Raw genomic sequence first — 17,390 nt, 5'->3', positions numbered from 1 at the left:
TCTCCTGCTGCTGCTGCCCTGGTTTTCATCACAGTTAGTGCAAGGGACAGAGACTAACTTAGGTCTCTAAGGGCTGCGAAGGGCTCATTCCACAGGCAGGCCTTTCTCTCCCCAGTGTGCTCGGCACACCTCCTTTCCATAATAAGGGCATAGCATCTGACTGCATTTGTCCCCAGAGTTTAATAAAGATCAGTGCTGACAGGCAGTAAACCAACACAACCACCCACAAGCCTCCAGGCAAGGGCCACAACCCCGGCCTACCTCCTCCCACCTCTCTTTCTCTCTGTCCTCTTATCCTCGCTTGTGCAGTTTGACTCTCTCTCTCTGGACAAACCTCGGGCTGAAAACCTAAACCATCTCCCACTTGTACAGAACAATGGCCGAGGACTCAGAGCCCTGAAGTAGCTCCACGCCTCTCCGCCGACGGGAATACTTTGAAGATTTGGATTGTGTTGGTGCCGTGCATTACATACTTGGCTGAAGCAGTGCCACTCTTCACACCCACTTGCAGCTGTCAGTAATAGATCATATGGATGATAAAAGAAACAACATGGCTTTGGGGCTGGGTGCACTCATCTATCACATGTTTCGTGTTTTCCACTTTATGCTTATTCACAACCTCTCAAGCAGTCAGCTTGAATGTGATAGCACAAATAAACCGTTAAAGCTTGCAACTGCATGGTGACTATTTATTTTTATATCCAGCATCCCTCTTTGAGTCATGCGTCAAATATCTACCAATCTTGATGTCCGCTTTGATATCCTCTTCTCCACCTCTTATGCACCATGTAAAGATGGATTCCGAGGCCTTCAGTTTCATCATACACACATCATTCTCCTCCACATCCTCAAGATCATCATCCTCATCATCAGCGCCATCAACCTCATAAGCCTTGTGGCCCTGACCCTTTATTCACTCCACAGGGCATAAAGCTTACAGACAGCTTTACAGGAGGAGCCCGCTCTCTAACCTCCAGAATCGTCACTGAATAGCAGATGGACTCAGCTTTGTGTGTCTTTTTATTAGCTCCCCTAAATCAACACCTAACAATGCACGGACAGAGAGAGGGAAATTGATTTCTTGCATCTACCCGTGCCCTGAGGTGGGTAAGGGGTGGTCGGAGGGTAAAGGGTGAGGGGTGATGGAAGGGCGGAGTTGACTGGTTATGGCTTGGCTTCAATTTCCTGTCTAGGAAGCATATGCATGAAGCCAGACTAGACTGTGGAAAAAGCAGCCAGTGGTGCTCACATTTCACTCCAATTTGTTATAGACTGGTTCATCTTATTCCAGTTGAACTGTCCAATCCGGTGCATAAATATCCTGCCTGAACAGTAGATTGCTCGTGTGTCAGGATCTAGCAGCTTTTTCAAACTCTACCATAGTATCATATCTCTATGATAAGCTTCTTACATTTAAATCCATTCATCATTGGATCGTACTCAAGCATCAGCATTCACATGATACCACACTGCACTTGATCTACCCTCGGTCATCAGCCCAGCAGAGTTTCTCCTTCACTGTGAGATTTCTCAGATTTTCTTTATCCTGAGTGTATTTCTTAGTTGTGCTTGCCTCCTGCGCGTGCTTTTCCATGTGTAAAGTAAGTAGACGATATAGTAAATCATCAGCCAGAACCACTCTGTTAACATCAGACCAGTCCTCTGCACAATTGTCCTTTAAGTAAAGTGATGACATGGAGATTATGCTTATCCATCAGGGCACGTTGAGTATAATTCAGTGGATGACGCTTTCTGTCCATTTTTGAGCATAAGAGAAATGCACAGACGATTCATGTGCATTATTTTCTGTAAGTCTGCAGGAAAGTTGCGTGATCATGGTATTAATTTTGTGGGCGTTTGAAGAGAAAGGTCATCTAAAAGTCTTTGTATTGAGCTGCTTTCATGGGGAGGAGATTAAGGGTCCCTCAGCCTGCCTCTTTGGGTCTATTGGGTTAGCTGTGTTAAGTGACACTGCATTAGGGCAGAGGATTGTTGTTTCCCCGCTACTTCACTCCTCCTGATCACCTCGGAGGTTCCACGGAGCAGAGGCCTCGTAAACATTTATGTATGGGCTGTGGGCTCATGTCTTAGGCCATGACTCCGCTGGGCAGAAATGTAGTGCCCCTTTATGCCTCTTAAGAGACTGTGTTGTCTGTGTGTTTGTGTGTATATGTGTGTTTATTTCCTTAAAACAAAGAGAAAGTTATGTCCTACCCTCACTTAGGATTTGAATAGTTCACTGAAGCTTCCAGCTTCCTGGAGGAGGCATTTATTTTCACATTTTGTAGCTTATCATATGTTTTCATGCTGGGACACATATCATATGTAAATGCATGGCTTTGGGCACAAGAGTCTCCTCAGCTGTTGTTTTCTTTTGTCATTCATCCCAAGCAGAGATGGACACCCTAGGGGGCCTTCTTAGAGACGAAGCAAAGGGACCAAACTCCACTGGACACCTTCTCTAAAAGCAGTAATAAGATGAAATGTGCTCAGCCCTCTTCTTTCTAAAGCTTCACAAAATAAATAAAAGACACATTTCACTTGTTTTTCTGTGAGGAATGTCTCTGTAGGATCTTCAACTAATCCCTCTGGGCCCTCTTTCAGGGTAGTCCCCTCACATTTGGCTTCTTTGGTCTCAGCTCCCCAGCAGACACTGTGAAATGAACACATGCCTGGTGAACCTCATCAGCAGTCTTAAGTTGCATGCAGGCAAAGCATCTCGCTCTAAACAAACAACCATCTTGAAAAAGAGGAAGTGGTTAGATTAGGGAGTGAGGGTCCCAGAGGGCAGTCAGGGACCACACTGTTAGCAGACCACTGTCGCGCCTGGAAAATGTGAACAACATACAGGAAATCCTTTCAAAAGAACAGATAGTTAGATATGCTTGAGAGCAACATGCTATTTGCTTTGAGTTGTGCATGGGTATATTGTGCATAGAGTTATAGTCTTTCTCTTCTGTGTGTTTACTCTGCAGGACCCTGGATATGCAACCTTCCTGTTCGAGCAACTCCAAACACCGGGGAGCCATGAAGCTGGTGTCAGCTGTTGCCAGGTGTGCTCCACACCTCTCCACCAACTGAGGCAGGAGGCCTTGCAGACTCTCCACGCTCCCATCCTCACCTTCAGCTCAGACATGGCAGCCCTGCCCACTACATCCTTTTTACCACAGCCTGCTAGATTCACTGTGTCATCTTCTAGTGTCCATGCAAAACAGCTGTCTAAAGGCCAACCAGCTGTCCACTCTGTCCTGCCCTTGGGGGAGCGGCACAGGGTACCAGGCTGGTCGCAGAGCTCCTCTGTCTCTTCAGGGCCCAAGACAAGTGTCCAGGTGACAGTGGCGGGAGGACAGCTCAGTGGATCCCTGAGCTCGGTCACCATTCAGGCACAGCAGTACCTCGAGGGCATGTGGAGCATCTCCAGGGTCAACAACTTCCTCCCTCAGCCGAACCCGGTATGCCTTTAATCTGCATTTCGTCACATTTATATAACATTTCATGCATTGTCATCCATTTGCAGTGCCTTTTAAGTAGTGCAACAGTACAATGAGCTCAAATTCAAGTAGCAGACAATAGCTAGCTGCTAGCTGCAAGGCCTACCTTGAGTACCCTTTTGAAGCTTTGAGGGCCATAAGACATCACTGAAATAAATGAGACTTTTTAGTGTAATTCAATCATGATCAAAAGTGGTAACAGATATTCCAAATAACCTAAATCAACAAAAATTAAATGTGAAATACTTTTATATTCCAAAATATACGTATATATTCCAAAAATGTCTTCAGTTTACACCATAGCGCTCGTCAGGTTAAGGCTTGTCGCTGCAAATGCCGCATTTCAGACCTTCAGATGAAGCCCTGCAGAGAATCAGAACTCTGCAGGAGTGCTGACCTCTCATTCCTCAGTAGTCATGGAGCCTGAGCGATCTGAGGTCAGAGGTCATCACAACACTAATCTGCTGACCTCCTCCTCAAGGGCATTTCAAATGACCACCCCACAGCCTCGCCATAACTCTTCTCTCATGTTGGATAAGCATTAGTCTGTACTTTGATGTCTAAGACACTTGGAAAGGTATTGAGTTTCGCCGTTGGTGTCATGGGATTGACCATGCCGTACCTTGTTCTCAAATAAAGGTCTAAGTGTTGACAGTGATTTCTACCATCAATCATATTTCTGGCTGAAGGTGTCCTTTTTAGTGACGCATCTCCTCCTGCATCGACAGGGACATTTGGTTTCAGACCTCATTTACAAACCGCTGTGACATTCTTTACCAGCCAGACTCAGTGTACAGACCAAACAGCACATGCTAACATCTAGTGCTTGCACTTCAATATTTCCCATCAGATACACAAACTGTAAATTTCTGTTCTGTGTAGATAACTACGGTCTGTTAAGGCTCTTGGCCATGTTATTCCTTTGTTTCTGCTAGAAAATTGAAGACAGATTTTCACTCCTCCCTGTCAACAAGTGCCTTTAGAGATGGTTTATGGGAGGCCATCAAAAGCTTTTAACTGCATGTACACAGTATAGTGCAAATCAAAAGGCCTAGCACAGCAGGGAGAGGCTGACTTGTGTTCTCCATCTATGTGTCTAAAGGCAATTAGTGGCCCTTGGAGCTGGGATGAGTTGCTCAATGCCAAATACTATAACTGAGGCTGGGGCCCTCCTTGGACAGCGAGATATGTCCCTCCAAGACATGAAGTTACAAACCCAGCAGAAATGGGTGTTATTTTCTCAAGCTTGTTTCTTTCATTAAAACCAGATCCTTCAGAATGACAAAAACCCACACACACTTTGGGGGGTTGGGAGTTATGCTGTGCTGAAAGGCACAAGCTTCAATTCATTATTGCATCTTGGTTTTATTTATTTATTTATTTTTTGAGGGGGAAGCATGCAGTGTTGTTCAAATGAAGAAGCAGAGATGGACTTCGTGTGTGTGTGTTAGACTGAAATCCTTCAGAGTGTGTTAACCAGGGAGCCGGGGGCGCTCCCACACACAGCCCATTATAGGGCACCTTGAATCTCCCATTTGGGAAAAGGCTCTGGTTAACATCTGGAATGATGTTTGCGGTCACTGGAATTGAAACTATCTGGCTCCCTCTTTGTAACTGGCTGACACTGCTTAGATGAGTGTAGCTGCCTTGAATCTTGCAAATGGCTTACAAATGCACTTTTCTGAGACAGTGTTTTGCAGGTCTAGAACCTGATGTAAAACCCCAAATTCAGTAAGCTCCAAATTCATAACCACTTAAATAATCCCTACCATTATCAGCTGTTTGAATGAGTTTTAAACAGCTAAGGCATTCCAGAAAACCTCATTGCAAGCAGTGTCACACTGCTATTTGAAACAAGAAACTGATAGAACCAAATCTGCCATTCTCCCTTTGCCCCATAAAACCCACAACCACATGTGCGCTAATCTGCAAATACCAAGTGCTCTTGACCCATGAGGGTTTCCGTTATTGGCCCGCTGATCCCTGCTGCCATGGCCTGCGTCGTTGCCACCAAGTTGAAGCCCGGCAGATGATCTTGGCTGCTGCGTCTTTGGTGCAGCTGGGCTTGCATGGCAGTGTGCCACAGAGAGCGATGATGATGAAGAGAAGAAAGGATACAGGAAGGAAAGGGATGTAGAATTCCCAGTCTCACCAATTAAAAAAACATTAACAAATTTGCAATTATGTTTTGGTATTTGCTCGACAGAGCAGAGACAGTGAACATTTTCTATTAGGAGAGCTAAATGTCACGATATTTTCCTTTCCTCACACGGTCGAGCAGTATTGTTTGAAGTCAATTCTCACCTCAGATGGTTTGTGTTGGCTACAGAGGCCAGCCAAGCACGACAGCCAGATTAACACAAGGTCTATTTCACCCCAGCAGTAATCGTCTGTTGACCACTGGGATCATAGGTCACAGGGGAGTCCTGGCACTCTCAGTGGCTGACGAGAAGATGGACTGCTGATAGGTTGCTGGCCTACCCTGCTCACTTCAGACTTCACAGGAAGCACTTACCCGAACTGTTTTTCTCTCTTTTGATTCTCTTCTTCACTCTCTCCGTGGTGTTCAAATCTCTCGCTTTGTCTCCACTCCCCCTCCCTTTTCTGCCCTTTCTTTCCAGTGGCAAACCAAGGCAAAGGGATCAGGGAGGGCTGGGGGTTAAAGGGTGGAAGGCCAGCTCATTACTGACTCTCGATACAAACGGCCAAGCACACATGGCTCCACTGACACGGCCTAATTACCTGACCAGGGGATAGATTGTACTTTTCAGGCAGAATCAGGGCCAGTCCAGGTCCAAGGCTACGGAGAGCAGCTTGGCTGAAGGGCTTAAGTCTCCATTCTTAATACTAAGGGGAATCCTCTTTGATAGGCACTGTGATGTGCTCGAGTGTGTGTGCACCTATATGTGTGTTTGAGCCTGTAGTTTATCCATTTTGAGCGCACACCCCAACCCCGCCTATGCCCAGCTGTCCTTGTATACTGAAATTCGCTGCCACTTGATTTTAAAAGCGTCACTACCCCAGCTCAATTGGTGACAGATTTGATGTACTATACACATCAGCTTCCTGTACGGCTGTGTGTGAAGTGCTCCAGTCTTTCGTGCCAAAGCGTAATGGGTCTACTTTCCTGGTATGTGCAGAGTTCCTAACCTGTCACCGACACCAGCATGGTGTGAGGCTTTCCGCTCTGGCATCTGCGGGAGGATCTGTATTTGGCTCATTTCAGTTTGCAGCCAGTTTTTCCCATGGTGTCCCTCTCAAGCCCTAACTTCGCACAACGCTGCATAATAACTGACTTAACCCCCATGATGACGTCTCAAGAGAGCAAAAACCAGACCTCTAAAACAAGGCTGTGATTCGTAACAAGCTCAGAAGGAGACAGCGGGGAAGTGAGGATTCATGGGGCACTGGACGTCCACTGTTTGACAAATGGCCAGTGAAGCTTTTCTGGGAGAAGATAATGCACACATGCTTTAATATAGTAACACAATGTGCTGCGTGTTAAGCTAACAGTGGTGGCAGAGCAATAGTCAAGCCTCTCATGTGAATGTCAGAATGTAACTATGTCCTCACATCCTGATGTATAGCATTCACTTGTCAGACTTGGCATATAAATAGTGCAGCTGTCAGCCCGTGTTGACAAATGGCAGATAATGGAAGGCCATACACTTTATAAAAAAGATTGTAAAGGATGTTATTTTAGTTGCCAAACATGAATCTAGGGCAAACACTGAGGTGGTAAATATGCAGAGAGCCTGAGCTGTGTTTATAATACATATCCTGTCAAATGGCATTGAGGCTGCAGTGCTGTGTTGTGCTCAATTCAAGGTCGTTGCTGATTACACAACTTTCATTTGTCAGTGTTATGAATGTTTTTAGGAAAACTTTGGCCTTTATTTATTTAATTTCCGATGCTGAAAAGCCACAGAACCAGTTCTTGTCAGCTGCTATTGATCATTGTCTTGCAGGATAAACGAGCGGCTCCGGTGAGGATTAACCTTTTGTCAGTATTAGTGACTCCAGCTGAAGTGTAGTCTTGGAGTTAGCATTTGGCTTGTATAATTAGCTCCTCGCAGTCCTTAAGTTCGACTGAGAGCCGTCAGTGAACCACTGCAGGCTTCAGTGCTCTTGCTGAACCTTTATTCTGCATCTCCACTAAGCTACACCAGTTTTAGCAGCAACCTTAAACAGACACAGAGGGCTTGAATGTCCAGTGCATGTTTCTGTTTTCTCTGGACGATGCATCTACAGCTCTGTGAAAGCCTTTTCAGCCTTATTCATACTTTTTTGCATTGTCAAAAAACTATGTCATCATCACCACAATGATGATAATCTTTATTTAACTTTTTGCACAAGGAGCTTTAAAAATGTGGTTAACACTTGCTCATCATAATAATAATGACTATTTGAATAGCACCTTTACAAACTGAGTTTACAAAGTGCTTCTGCAGAAAAAGCAAAAGCAGGGTATGCCGAAAGCAATTTAACAACAGAAAGCCAAACAGTCAAGGCAAACAAAAGCAACACCTAGATGCGAAAATGCAAAAGGCAAAATGTCAGTAGAAATAAATACAACTAAAAAGAGTAAAAGCAATCAAAAGAATACATTAGATAAAAGCAAAAGAATAACAGCAATGAAAGTAAAAGGAGTTGTTCTGTCTAGCTCTAAACCTCCTATGTTGTTGATGAAACTGGTATACCTGTTTATAGATGACCTGCTATAGCACATACTCACAAATAGGAAGACGTACAGGTGGTTTGCCCAGTGCGTTTGGCATCAGTTAGCAGTGAAACAGATGCAGCTCACCTCAGTTTACTCCTGTTCAATTACCAAGCTGCCAGAGCAGGGTGTGCTCATGCAGGCACAGTTTTGATACCTCGTTAACATTTAGGCCGTGGAACAAACCTCAGTTCTCACATTGTTGTTCATTGTTTACTCCCTTTGAAACTTGCTCTTAGTCCAAGTACAACTCAACCAGCAGGATGACACCTTCCTCACTGTTAATGAGTAAAGTGCCAAAATAGCAATGGGGTTATAGATATAATCGGGAGCACAGTGAAGTAAATCGCTGGAGATTTAATCACTAATTAAATGTGGGTTTTCACTTAATTACAGTGGGTGCAACCTCAAGAGTGTTGCCAGAATCAATGAATGGTGCAGCATCCGTGCTGATCTGTAGGGAGCTCTCTGCCGTGGATAATGCTGACTCCTGCTAACCGGTGCTGGCTGCTGCAGCTGCCTGTCCATCTGTGGCATAGGGGGAGTAATGGAGTGGAAGGAAGGTGGGCAGGAGCAGTGAAAATTGTGAGTGATGGTTGTGGTCTTATCGCTGTATCTGTGTGTCAACAGGTCCAGAGTTTGATGGGAGAAGCAGACAGGGATGTCCCAGCCTCGGAGGCCCCAGTCACCACCATGACCACCAGCACCAGCAGCAGCAGCAGCACCCTGACGCCCTGCCGACTGAGGAGCTCCAGCCAAGCGGGACTCCCAGCACCCATCACCAATACATCCACCTCCCCCTCTCCCTCCTCATCTGCCGCAGCCTCCTTCTTCATTAGGTAAGCACCTCCCCCGTCCTGTCAAATCACACCACGGTTGAGTGTGTCAAAAGGTAGAGAGATTAGATTGAGCCGGTGTGGTGTTAAATGAAGTGTTTAGTGTGTGTGCAAGCTTGTGTGCGTACACAGCTGCATGTATTCAGGCTCCTGTGTGTGTGGGTGTACACGAAGAGAGCCGAAGAGGAGATATGCACAGACTCGCCTTCAAATGTCTGTTGAAGGTCGTGGCTCATGGTGTTAACTTCCATGTGGGGCTGCTATTCCATGGAGATGTTGTTCTGGCCATGGTTGAATTATGGCATTGCCTTGGGATACGCACCATCATGGGACTAAATGAACCTTCAGTTACAGGCACCAGTGCCCATGAATGGATAATAGAATTACATAATTCGATATGAAAAGGGAGTGTCTCACGAAGGGGCTTAGGTTAAAGCCGAGTATTGTCCTGAGGTATTTCGTGTTTAGTTATTTTTTTCTTTGTTTTACCTCTTCAACTTAAAACAGCTCTTCAAATTTTGCAGCTTTGCTGTTATTTTTGATGTCAGTGAAACCATTTGGTCCCTCGTAATTCAGGCTGAGGGAGGCTTTTTCAGCACTGCTTGGCTCTGGTGTTGTTGTTGCCTCGGAGAATACTTCACCCTCTCCAGGCGTGTGGATGGCTGGTGCAGTGTGCTATATTGTCATTGATAGATTCCCTGGCAGGCTGGTCAGTGCATACATTCCCTGCCTCTACTCTCGGAGGAGTGCTATGCCATAATGAATGTTGGCGAAAGGGAAGCTAGCTAAGAATGATGCATAGGACCATTGAAGCTCTGCACCACAGGGGGTGAGGGGACTTGTGGAGTGTGACAGGAAGCCCATGGGGGATCTGTGGAGCTTAGCTTTTCTTTAACCACCCCAAATGGAGTTTGTCTTGCCAGCTTTCACAGGGTCAGAGTATATCAGTAGGCCCATGAAGCCTCTCCTTTGGCTTAGAGTGCATTCCAGATCCTCCGCTAAATATGCAACTTCCTGTGTGTGCCTTTTCCCGTCACAAGAGCAGCAGTCCTGAGCAACAGCGAGGTGTGGCCCTCCGTGAGACAGGGTTAATTCCTGACATTGATTTATTAGTTCTCATGTTTTCTTTGGACCTGAGCTCAAAAAGAGTAGCAGAGAGAGCAGAGTCTAGTCAGCCAGCGTGGGCTAAGCACAGGGAAAAAGAGGAAGGTGGACTTGTTATTTCCCCTGTAGCAGGTCCTGGTGGGGCAGAAGGGGTGTAGGTGGAAGTACAGTAAAGGGTTCCACCTTTCATTTCATCCCAGTGATAATTTGCTGCCAAGAATGTGGTGTTTTGCTTGGCCCAGAGAAACACAATGATGATGGGCCAGCTTTAAACATCATTACATTCCTCAGATTCAGAAGAGAGTGGCAGAGATGCACTGCGCTTGATTTGAAGCACACACCCTTTTCCTGACCCTCTGCAGCTGTTGCATGGAACAGGAATATCATCATCATCATCATCATCATCATCGTCATCATCTTGTTGTTGTCTTTGTTTCATCTGTTTGTATATCAGTGCTGATTGAAATGTTAGTCCCCAAAAGTCAAAACGAATTGAATCAATCAGCCGATTTTCTTGTTTTCTCGCTGCTCTGGGAGCTCTTGAGTTAAAAAAAGAAAGCAGGGAAATGAGTGTCCTTCATGTTTTAGACTTGATTGAAAACTCACATCTGATTAGTATTCCTTTTTGTTCTCGAAAGATACAATTAGTGGGATGCATGTGTAAGTCCTGAGAGCCCAGAATGTAGGAGCAGAATAACCAAACAGCAGTTTCTACCCCAATGGAGTGGAGAAGGCTCCTTAGACACTTGTCTGACATTCACTAACACCGTTCCACTCAGAGATGAAATTTTAATTAGAATGCAATTAGTCAGCTGCTGACTAGTCTGCTGCTGCGAGAAAAGGGGAGAACAAAAGCGATTCATTCATTTTTCATTGCAAACGTAAGTCAACCGTTCAGCTGGTTAAAAAAAGCTTTTAATATGTTTCATTTAAGATGTCTACTGAGTTGAAAAATCATTTTAGTATAAATGTTGATTTGATAACTAACAGCAGGTCAGAGTACAATTTCTGAGCACAAATTAGGAATGTGTCCCACCCAGAATAATTGTTTTTCCTCCATTACCTGATTGCACCGTCAAACTGTTTAATTCCTTCAAAATGGGGTAAAAAAGTTCACATATCCTTGTTTTGATAGCTAAGTGGTAGAAGCACCCAAGTAGAAGTAGTTGGTTATGTAGAATGTGTGGAGCTCTGATGAGATATGACCACAAGAGGACTGCGAATTCAGCCTTACAGTGTGGACAGACTCTGTGCTGTTGCTCGTGAGAGAATTCTCCCCCATAGAAGTCCAGCTTGTGTTTGATCACATGATAAATGAGTCCAGCTATAATATTGTTCTTTTATCCTGCTTCCTGTCTCTGGTAATTGTGGAAACCTGAAACAAAGATGACCCCGGGGTCAGTGATGACCAATTGGCAATTAGACTCACTATACAGTCTCAGGGAGACAGGAAGGGCCAAGGGTCAAACTCTGACCGGATGATGTGTGTGTGTGCATATCATTATGTGTGTGCGTGTGTCAGAGTATGACTGGGGTTGGGGGTAATGGATATGGAGCCATGTGTTGAGCTGACTAGCATGTTAAGCACTGATTGCCTTGTGACAGAGCATATGATTAGTGTATTGACACAGCGTTGTGTAATGAAACCAGTCGGAGCTCACAGCAGGGGCGAGACGATGTGGCTAACTGCCGCCTCATACATCCTTCCACCCATCTTTCTGTTCCATTAACACCTGCTGATTGTGACAGTGTGTTTATTACCCACCTGGCCCGTGGGATTTCTCAGTGCACTCTTGTGAGATGAGTCGACTGCTCAGTTTGCAGTCTACTTTTCTCAGTGCGCACATTTCTGCATGCAGCATGAGACAGTTTCCTTGGTCTATCGATGGTCCCTTGTCGATGCTTGTTTGGAGAGAGCTCATTCCTCTGTCCTTTTGCTACCTCGCACTAATCATACTCAGGAGAGGGGTGATTTACTCATTATAAAGATATATGTGGGTAATGAATACAAGAGTATAGAAGATCTTGGAGGCACAGCAAGTCGGTAGAGGACTCAGCAGAGGTAGGGGAATCGAGTCACATGACTTGACTTGAGTCACAAATTTGAGGACTTGAGACAGATAAAATGTTCGACCTGACTTTGACTTGGTCGTCATGATTTGAGACATGAGACCTGAGACAGATGGCTCAAAGGAACTTGACTTTTTTTTATTAATATCTGCCATTTTCTACTACTTTTATCTTCTCCCAAAATAAGAAAATTTGTATTTAAGTATTATCTTGTTGGTGATAGTGGTAAGAAAAACAGCGGTATGTATTTCTGCAGCTGAAAAATCAATGACAGAACCACCACAACATCCAACTCACTTCAAATCCCACAAGGAAAGGCACATGAAAATGTCGTTTTAGCTAACTTATTGGCTGCTCAGATGTTAGCCATGCGGGCATGTTACTAGCTAAAACAGCGGTGCGCTCATCTTCTCATGATACTGTTGCCCTTTCTCTACTGTTTTATTGTCGTATCACTTGACTTGCTTGACCTGAGCAACGATTTGGCATGACTTAGAGCACGGACTTGATTCGCTTGAGACTTGAAGGTCAAGGTGTGAGGTTCACTTGTGATTTGCACATGTGCGACCTACGCCCACCTCTGGGACACTGTAGACTTCAGAGGTGGCACACAGGCTGGCGGGCGGGCTGTTGCAGGGGCAGGATGGACAGCTGTTTGCTGGAATGCAGCCCTCAAGGAGTGTCAGGAGGAAGTGGTTTTATGGTCGTCCATCGCCGCCCTGCAGCTGCTGCCAGGTGAGTGTTAGCGCAGTAATGACTGTGATTCTGCAGAAGGAATCCTCCTGTAATTGTGGTAGCAGGGCCATTTAGCCTCCTGCACACATAAGACCCTGCCTATGTGTCAGCAACACTCACTCTGCCCTTCATCCCCCAGGCTGCTCTGAGTAACCATAGAAACAAGTCATTAGCTTGTGGGAATAAAATGTGACTGATTTTCCTTTCAAAAGTGGAGATTGGAAATCAGGAAGTTGAAATAGCCCTCTATTCCACTGGACTATAATTTAGTCAGAGGGAGGGACAAGCATCTCTTCAGTAATGAGTCCTGCGTGTTGCCAAGTGGAAGCACTGCAGGGTCACAAGTGCTTGTTCTTGTTCTGAACAACACATGTTGGATGGCTCGCTCACGTCCTTCGTCCAATCAGTGAGTAGTTTGATTGGTTATGAAGTTTCCGCCTTCGTGTTTGTGAAGAAGGTGCTGATGCTAGCATGTGTTGCTGGGTGAAACACAACCCTCATTCTAAAAAAGTTGTGACACTGTGTAAAACATAAATAAAACAGAATCTGATCATTTGCTCATCCTTTCTTAGCATACACTCATTCAAAAACAGGACAAAGACAGTATATTTAAATAATTATGTTTGGAAGATTCCAGAGGTAATCAGGCTCACTGCTAACAGGTGGTAGTATCATGATTGGGTAAGAAAGGGGCATCCTGGAAAGGCTCAGTCATTCACAAGTGAGGATGGAGCGAGGTTCACCACTTTGTGAACACATGACTGTACACTTCGTTAAACTGTTGTCAGTAAACACAGTTCGCGTAGATGATTGCAATCTGTTTTTATTTACATTTTACACAGCATCCCAGCTTTCTTCGTATCAGGACTGGACAGTCGTTCTAACGTCTTTCACGGTTGGTTCATACAGAGAGGCTCGATGCAGACAAAGCAGGACAGCGCTGTGTTTGGTTGGCTGTGCTGATTGACAGCAGGGATCTCTGTCACTGACTAATAGGCAGGGCAGATTATGTGGAGCAGAGGGGTCTGCTGAGCACAGTGGATCTGGCCACATGGCAGGGGATAAAGATACACAGCAGGACGGTAGCTGCCTGGGACCAGTGTGCTTGTAAATGTTGTCATTCTGAAGGCGTGCTCGGGCTGATGCTCCACTCTGACCGCATCAGAAGCAGGAGGTCTGTGGAGAAGAATATTGGATTGACTACCATGGGAGTCAAGTAAGTTGTTGTACAAAGGCAAAACTGAGCTCACTTGGATGCGTCTTGTGTATATTTGTGTTGTTTGTGAGCTTTTGATTCTGTCTGTTGAGCTGTGTTGTCTATTGTCTTTTCTCTCTTTCCTCCCTCTCTCTCTTTATCTTTCTTTCCGTGTCGCTCTCTCTTTTCCGCTCTGTGGAATGTGCAGTTGGAGTTGGACTGTCTGCTCCCGGGAGGTGAGAGGGTAATGGTTTTGTTGTCAAGCCACAGCGAGATGGATTCCTCCACCAAAGCGAGAGTGTGAGCAGAATGTATAGCATGGCAGAAAACATACTGCTGAAATGCTGGCTCCATTTTGCGGAAACAGCCACAGTGGAGCTGAAATGTTAATACTACCACTACCTCTAGAGCCTGACAAATGAGAATTGATTCATATCAATCTGTTGAATCTGAGCAACACATGCCCAGGGCAGCGAATGGCTCATCAGAAGTATTGAGTGGGTGGTAGCCGGGATGGGTGAGCTGCTTTGTGGTATTTGTCTTTGTTTACTGTTGGATAAAACACCAGCTGGCATTTTCCTGCAATAATCAGGCTGATGGGACTAATGGCTGCCTCAGTGCAGACACAGTGGCAGCACCAGCTGAGGCCATGAAGGGGCTGCAGCCTGTAGATAAGCCCAGGTGTGAATCCATCCAAGCCCTGTCAGGCGCCGTCAAGGCTGAGGTGTTGATGGAAATCCAGCCTGGCCTTGCAGCCTTAGGGATCCACCACAGGTAGATACATCCCACTACCCTCATGCACCTTCTCACCCATCAACAGCAATGTACTGCCTTCCTCTGATTCACAATCCTCCATGATTCTCAGGTAACAGGCGTCATCGTTTTTTGATCTTTATCAATAGAGATAGAGACTCGATCTTTACCGAATCTACCATTGCTACGGACGACCATATTCAGGCAGCCTGAGTGAGTCTTACACATTGCATGCTCCACAGGCATATATGCTGAATATTGGATGAGAAGTTCTTATTTTGATTCTGCATGTACCTCTTCAGATAATCGGCGTTCTGAAGATTTTGCTGCACTCTCGCTGTGGTGGGATTTCCTTGCCTCTTTCCGGGTGTCTGTCTCTTCCCTGGGATATGATAACATGGTGTGATAGCGCTGTGCACCAGGGTGACGGGCAGCGTAGAGTCTCTCGTGCCTGTCATCATGAATGGCAAACAGCTCCAGTGATACAGAAAAGAAAAGCAAGAGGGTTTGTCAAGCCTGTGTGAGGGATAACCTGATGCCCTTTCCCCTGTTCCCCTAAATAAATCCCTGAGTCAGGAAGTCTGTCTGGCCCACTCACATAGCCTGCAGGGGGGCAGTAGAGGGGGGCCGACAAACAAAGAGCTGAAGCGCTGACTCAAGCCTGTGCGCTCACCCTGGGTCCATGTCTACTAAGCCCTGTGGGGAGAGAGGGAAGCGCCGCCATCCATTCCTGACGGGTTCCTTTCGCATGTAGAGAAATGAGAGGATGTGGAGCACAGGTCTCTGTCCTGCAGGCTTGTCACCGAACATAGAGCTGCCCATGTTTAAGGATGATCAAAAAGACCGGGTTGTGTGTGACTAGTTGAGTGTGGGCAGGAGAGGCCATGCCCTCAGCATCAATCCATCTCCTGCTCTGTTTGCCTGTCCATGTTGGACATTCTCCAACTGGACAGAGGGCACCATGATCAGTGCATTAGTGTTCAGTTATGCTTGACTTTGCCCAATTCTTTGACCCCCATCCTGTTGAATGCTTATTATGTATCACGCCTATGGTGGCTGAGTGACGACATCTAAACCTCCTTAGTGCCCCTCAGTGAAAGGTGTCATGCAAATGGAGTCTATTATCTATGTCGTTACTTCTCCAGTGACTTCTGCATTGAGACACAGTGTGAGAGTGTTGTGGAATAAGAACGAGTGAATTGCAATAGCTGTTGGCAGGGGATATGCATTGAGGAGTTTTATGTCCTATTGTGTGCAGATGCAGATTAGAGCCTGTGGCCTCTGCTCCCACGAGCTGCCTTTATGCCTTACAATCCAGAGAAACAAAGATGGCTCCTGGTGGGGCTTCTCAGGCATCACTGTTCCTCAGTGCTCAGCCTCACCGTGGCCTTCTGTTCAACATGAATGACTAATAGCTGCTTAATCAGTGATAGTAGGTTGATTTCCCTAAATGTAGGTGCTTTACATTTTCAGAAACACACACATGCAGCACCCCTATCCTTCTGTTTGTCATCGGGAAGGGCCAGGCTTTTACGGGTGGAGCTCAGATTACCACTGAGGATAAGGCCATTGTCAGGACAGGTGGTTGAGTGTTTACCTCATAACCCACAGCTTCAATTTTCTGAAACGTTTCACCATCATCACACTGCCTTCTTTATCTCCATCAAGACGTAGCTCGGCTGCTGGGGCTTTGAAATTGTTCAGACAGCCAAATAATAACTGTGGAGGATTAAAACAAAGGAATTACAGGACTGATGAGACTGATGGAACATACTGTATATTAACGACAGATTTAATTATCTGCCAATGTACAAAATTAACCTTTGGCTTCAATGTAGCGCAATAAATACACAATCAGCCACAGGGGAAACGTTATAGTGCTTCTAGTACATATTCCACATCATATTTGCACCACAATGTACTTCTTAGTAGAGAATTAGTAAAGATTAAGAGTTACAGTGTAGGATGATGTGCCCTCGACCTTTCCTTGTCCAGTTAAACAGTTCAGAGTCAGTTCAAAACGGCTGATCAAACTACAGCACGGAGGATTTACCTCCTCTGTGTTTCTGTTGCTGCTTTCTGCATGCACATCGTCTTGAATGGAGAGGATTATTGCCTGTAATCGGTTCACGACCCAGCACATGAGAGCCAGCTGCTGCGTGCTAAAAATCCCATTATCCCCATACGCTCTATGTGGCCCAGTGAGTGTTGCTCTGTGTGTGTTTCTGTGGTTGACTTTATGAGTGTGTGATACAGGATAAACTGCTTAACTTGGAATAATGTGGTTGTAGTCAGTAACGTCTTAGTGGCTGTTCTTGGGAACACATTTCCACATGTACTCAGATTAGTATTGCCTCTTCTGTATGCATCTGTGATGTGTTTTTTGAGCCTCCTGATCCAAATGACTATTTCGTGCTTCCATGTCCCTGACAGTACAGCTCATTTCACCCAACTTGGACACCCTCTAGTTTTTGTTAGGTTGGCTA

At 45.6% G+C, this 17,390-nt stretch overlaps 1 protein-coding gene across 4 annotated transcripts in view; it reads left to right on the top strand.

Annotated features, from left to right (window-relative positions):
- Window positions 1-17,390, top strand: part of kif26ab (kinesin family member 26Ab) — a 70,784-nt gene that overhangs the window by 26,856 nt on the left and 26,538 nt on the right. For all 4 annotated transcript variants that reach the window (XM_076748799.1, XM_076748798.1, XM_076748797.1 and 1 more), the window contains exons 3-4: window positions 2,976-3,452; window positions 8,842-9,050. In XM_076748799.1, coding sequence (XP_076604914.1) covers window positions 2,976-3,452; window positions 8,842-9,050 — 686 coding nt within the window. The remainder of the gene's footprint in view (window positions 1-2,975; window positions 3,453-8,841; window positions 9,051-17,390) is intronic.

The sequence above is a fragment of the Chaetodon auriga genome, chromosome 14 (assembly GCF_051107435.1).
Source record: "Chaetodon auriga isolate fChaAug3 chromosome 14, fChaAug3.hap1, whole genome shotgun sequence".
NCBI lineage: Eukaryota > Metazoa > Chordata > Actinopteri > Chaetodontiformes > Chaetodontidae > Chaetodon > Chaetodon auriga.
This window is presented reverse-complemented; position numbering and strand designations above follow the sequence as displayed.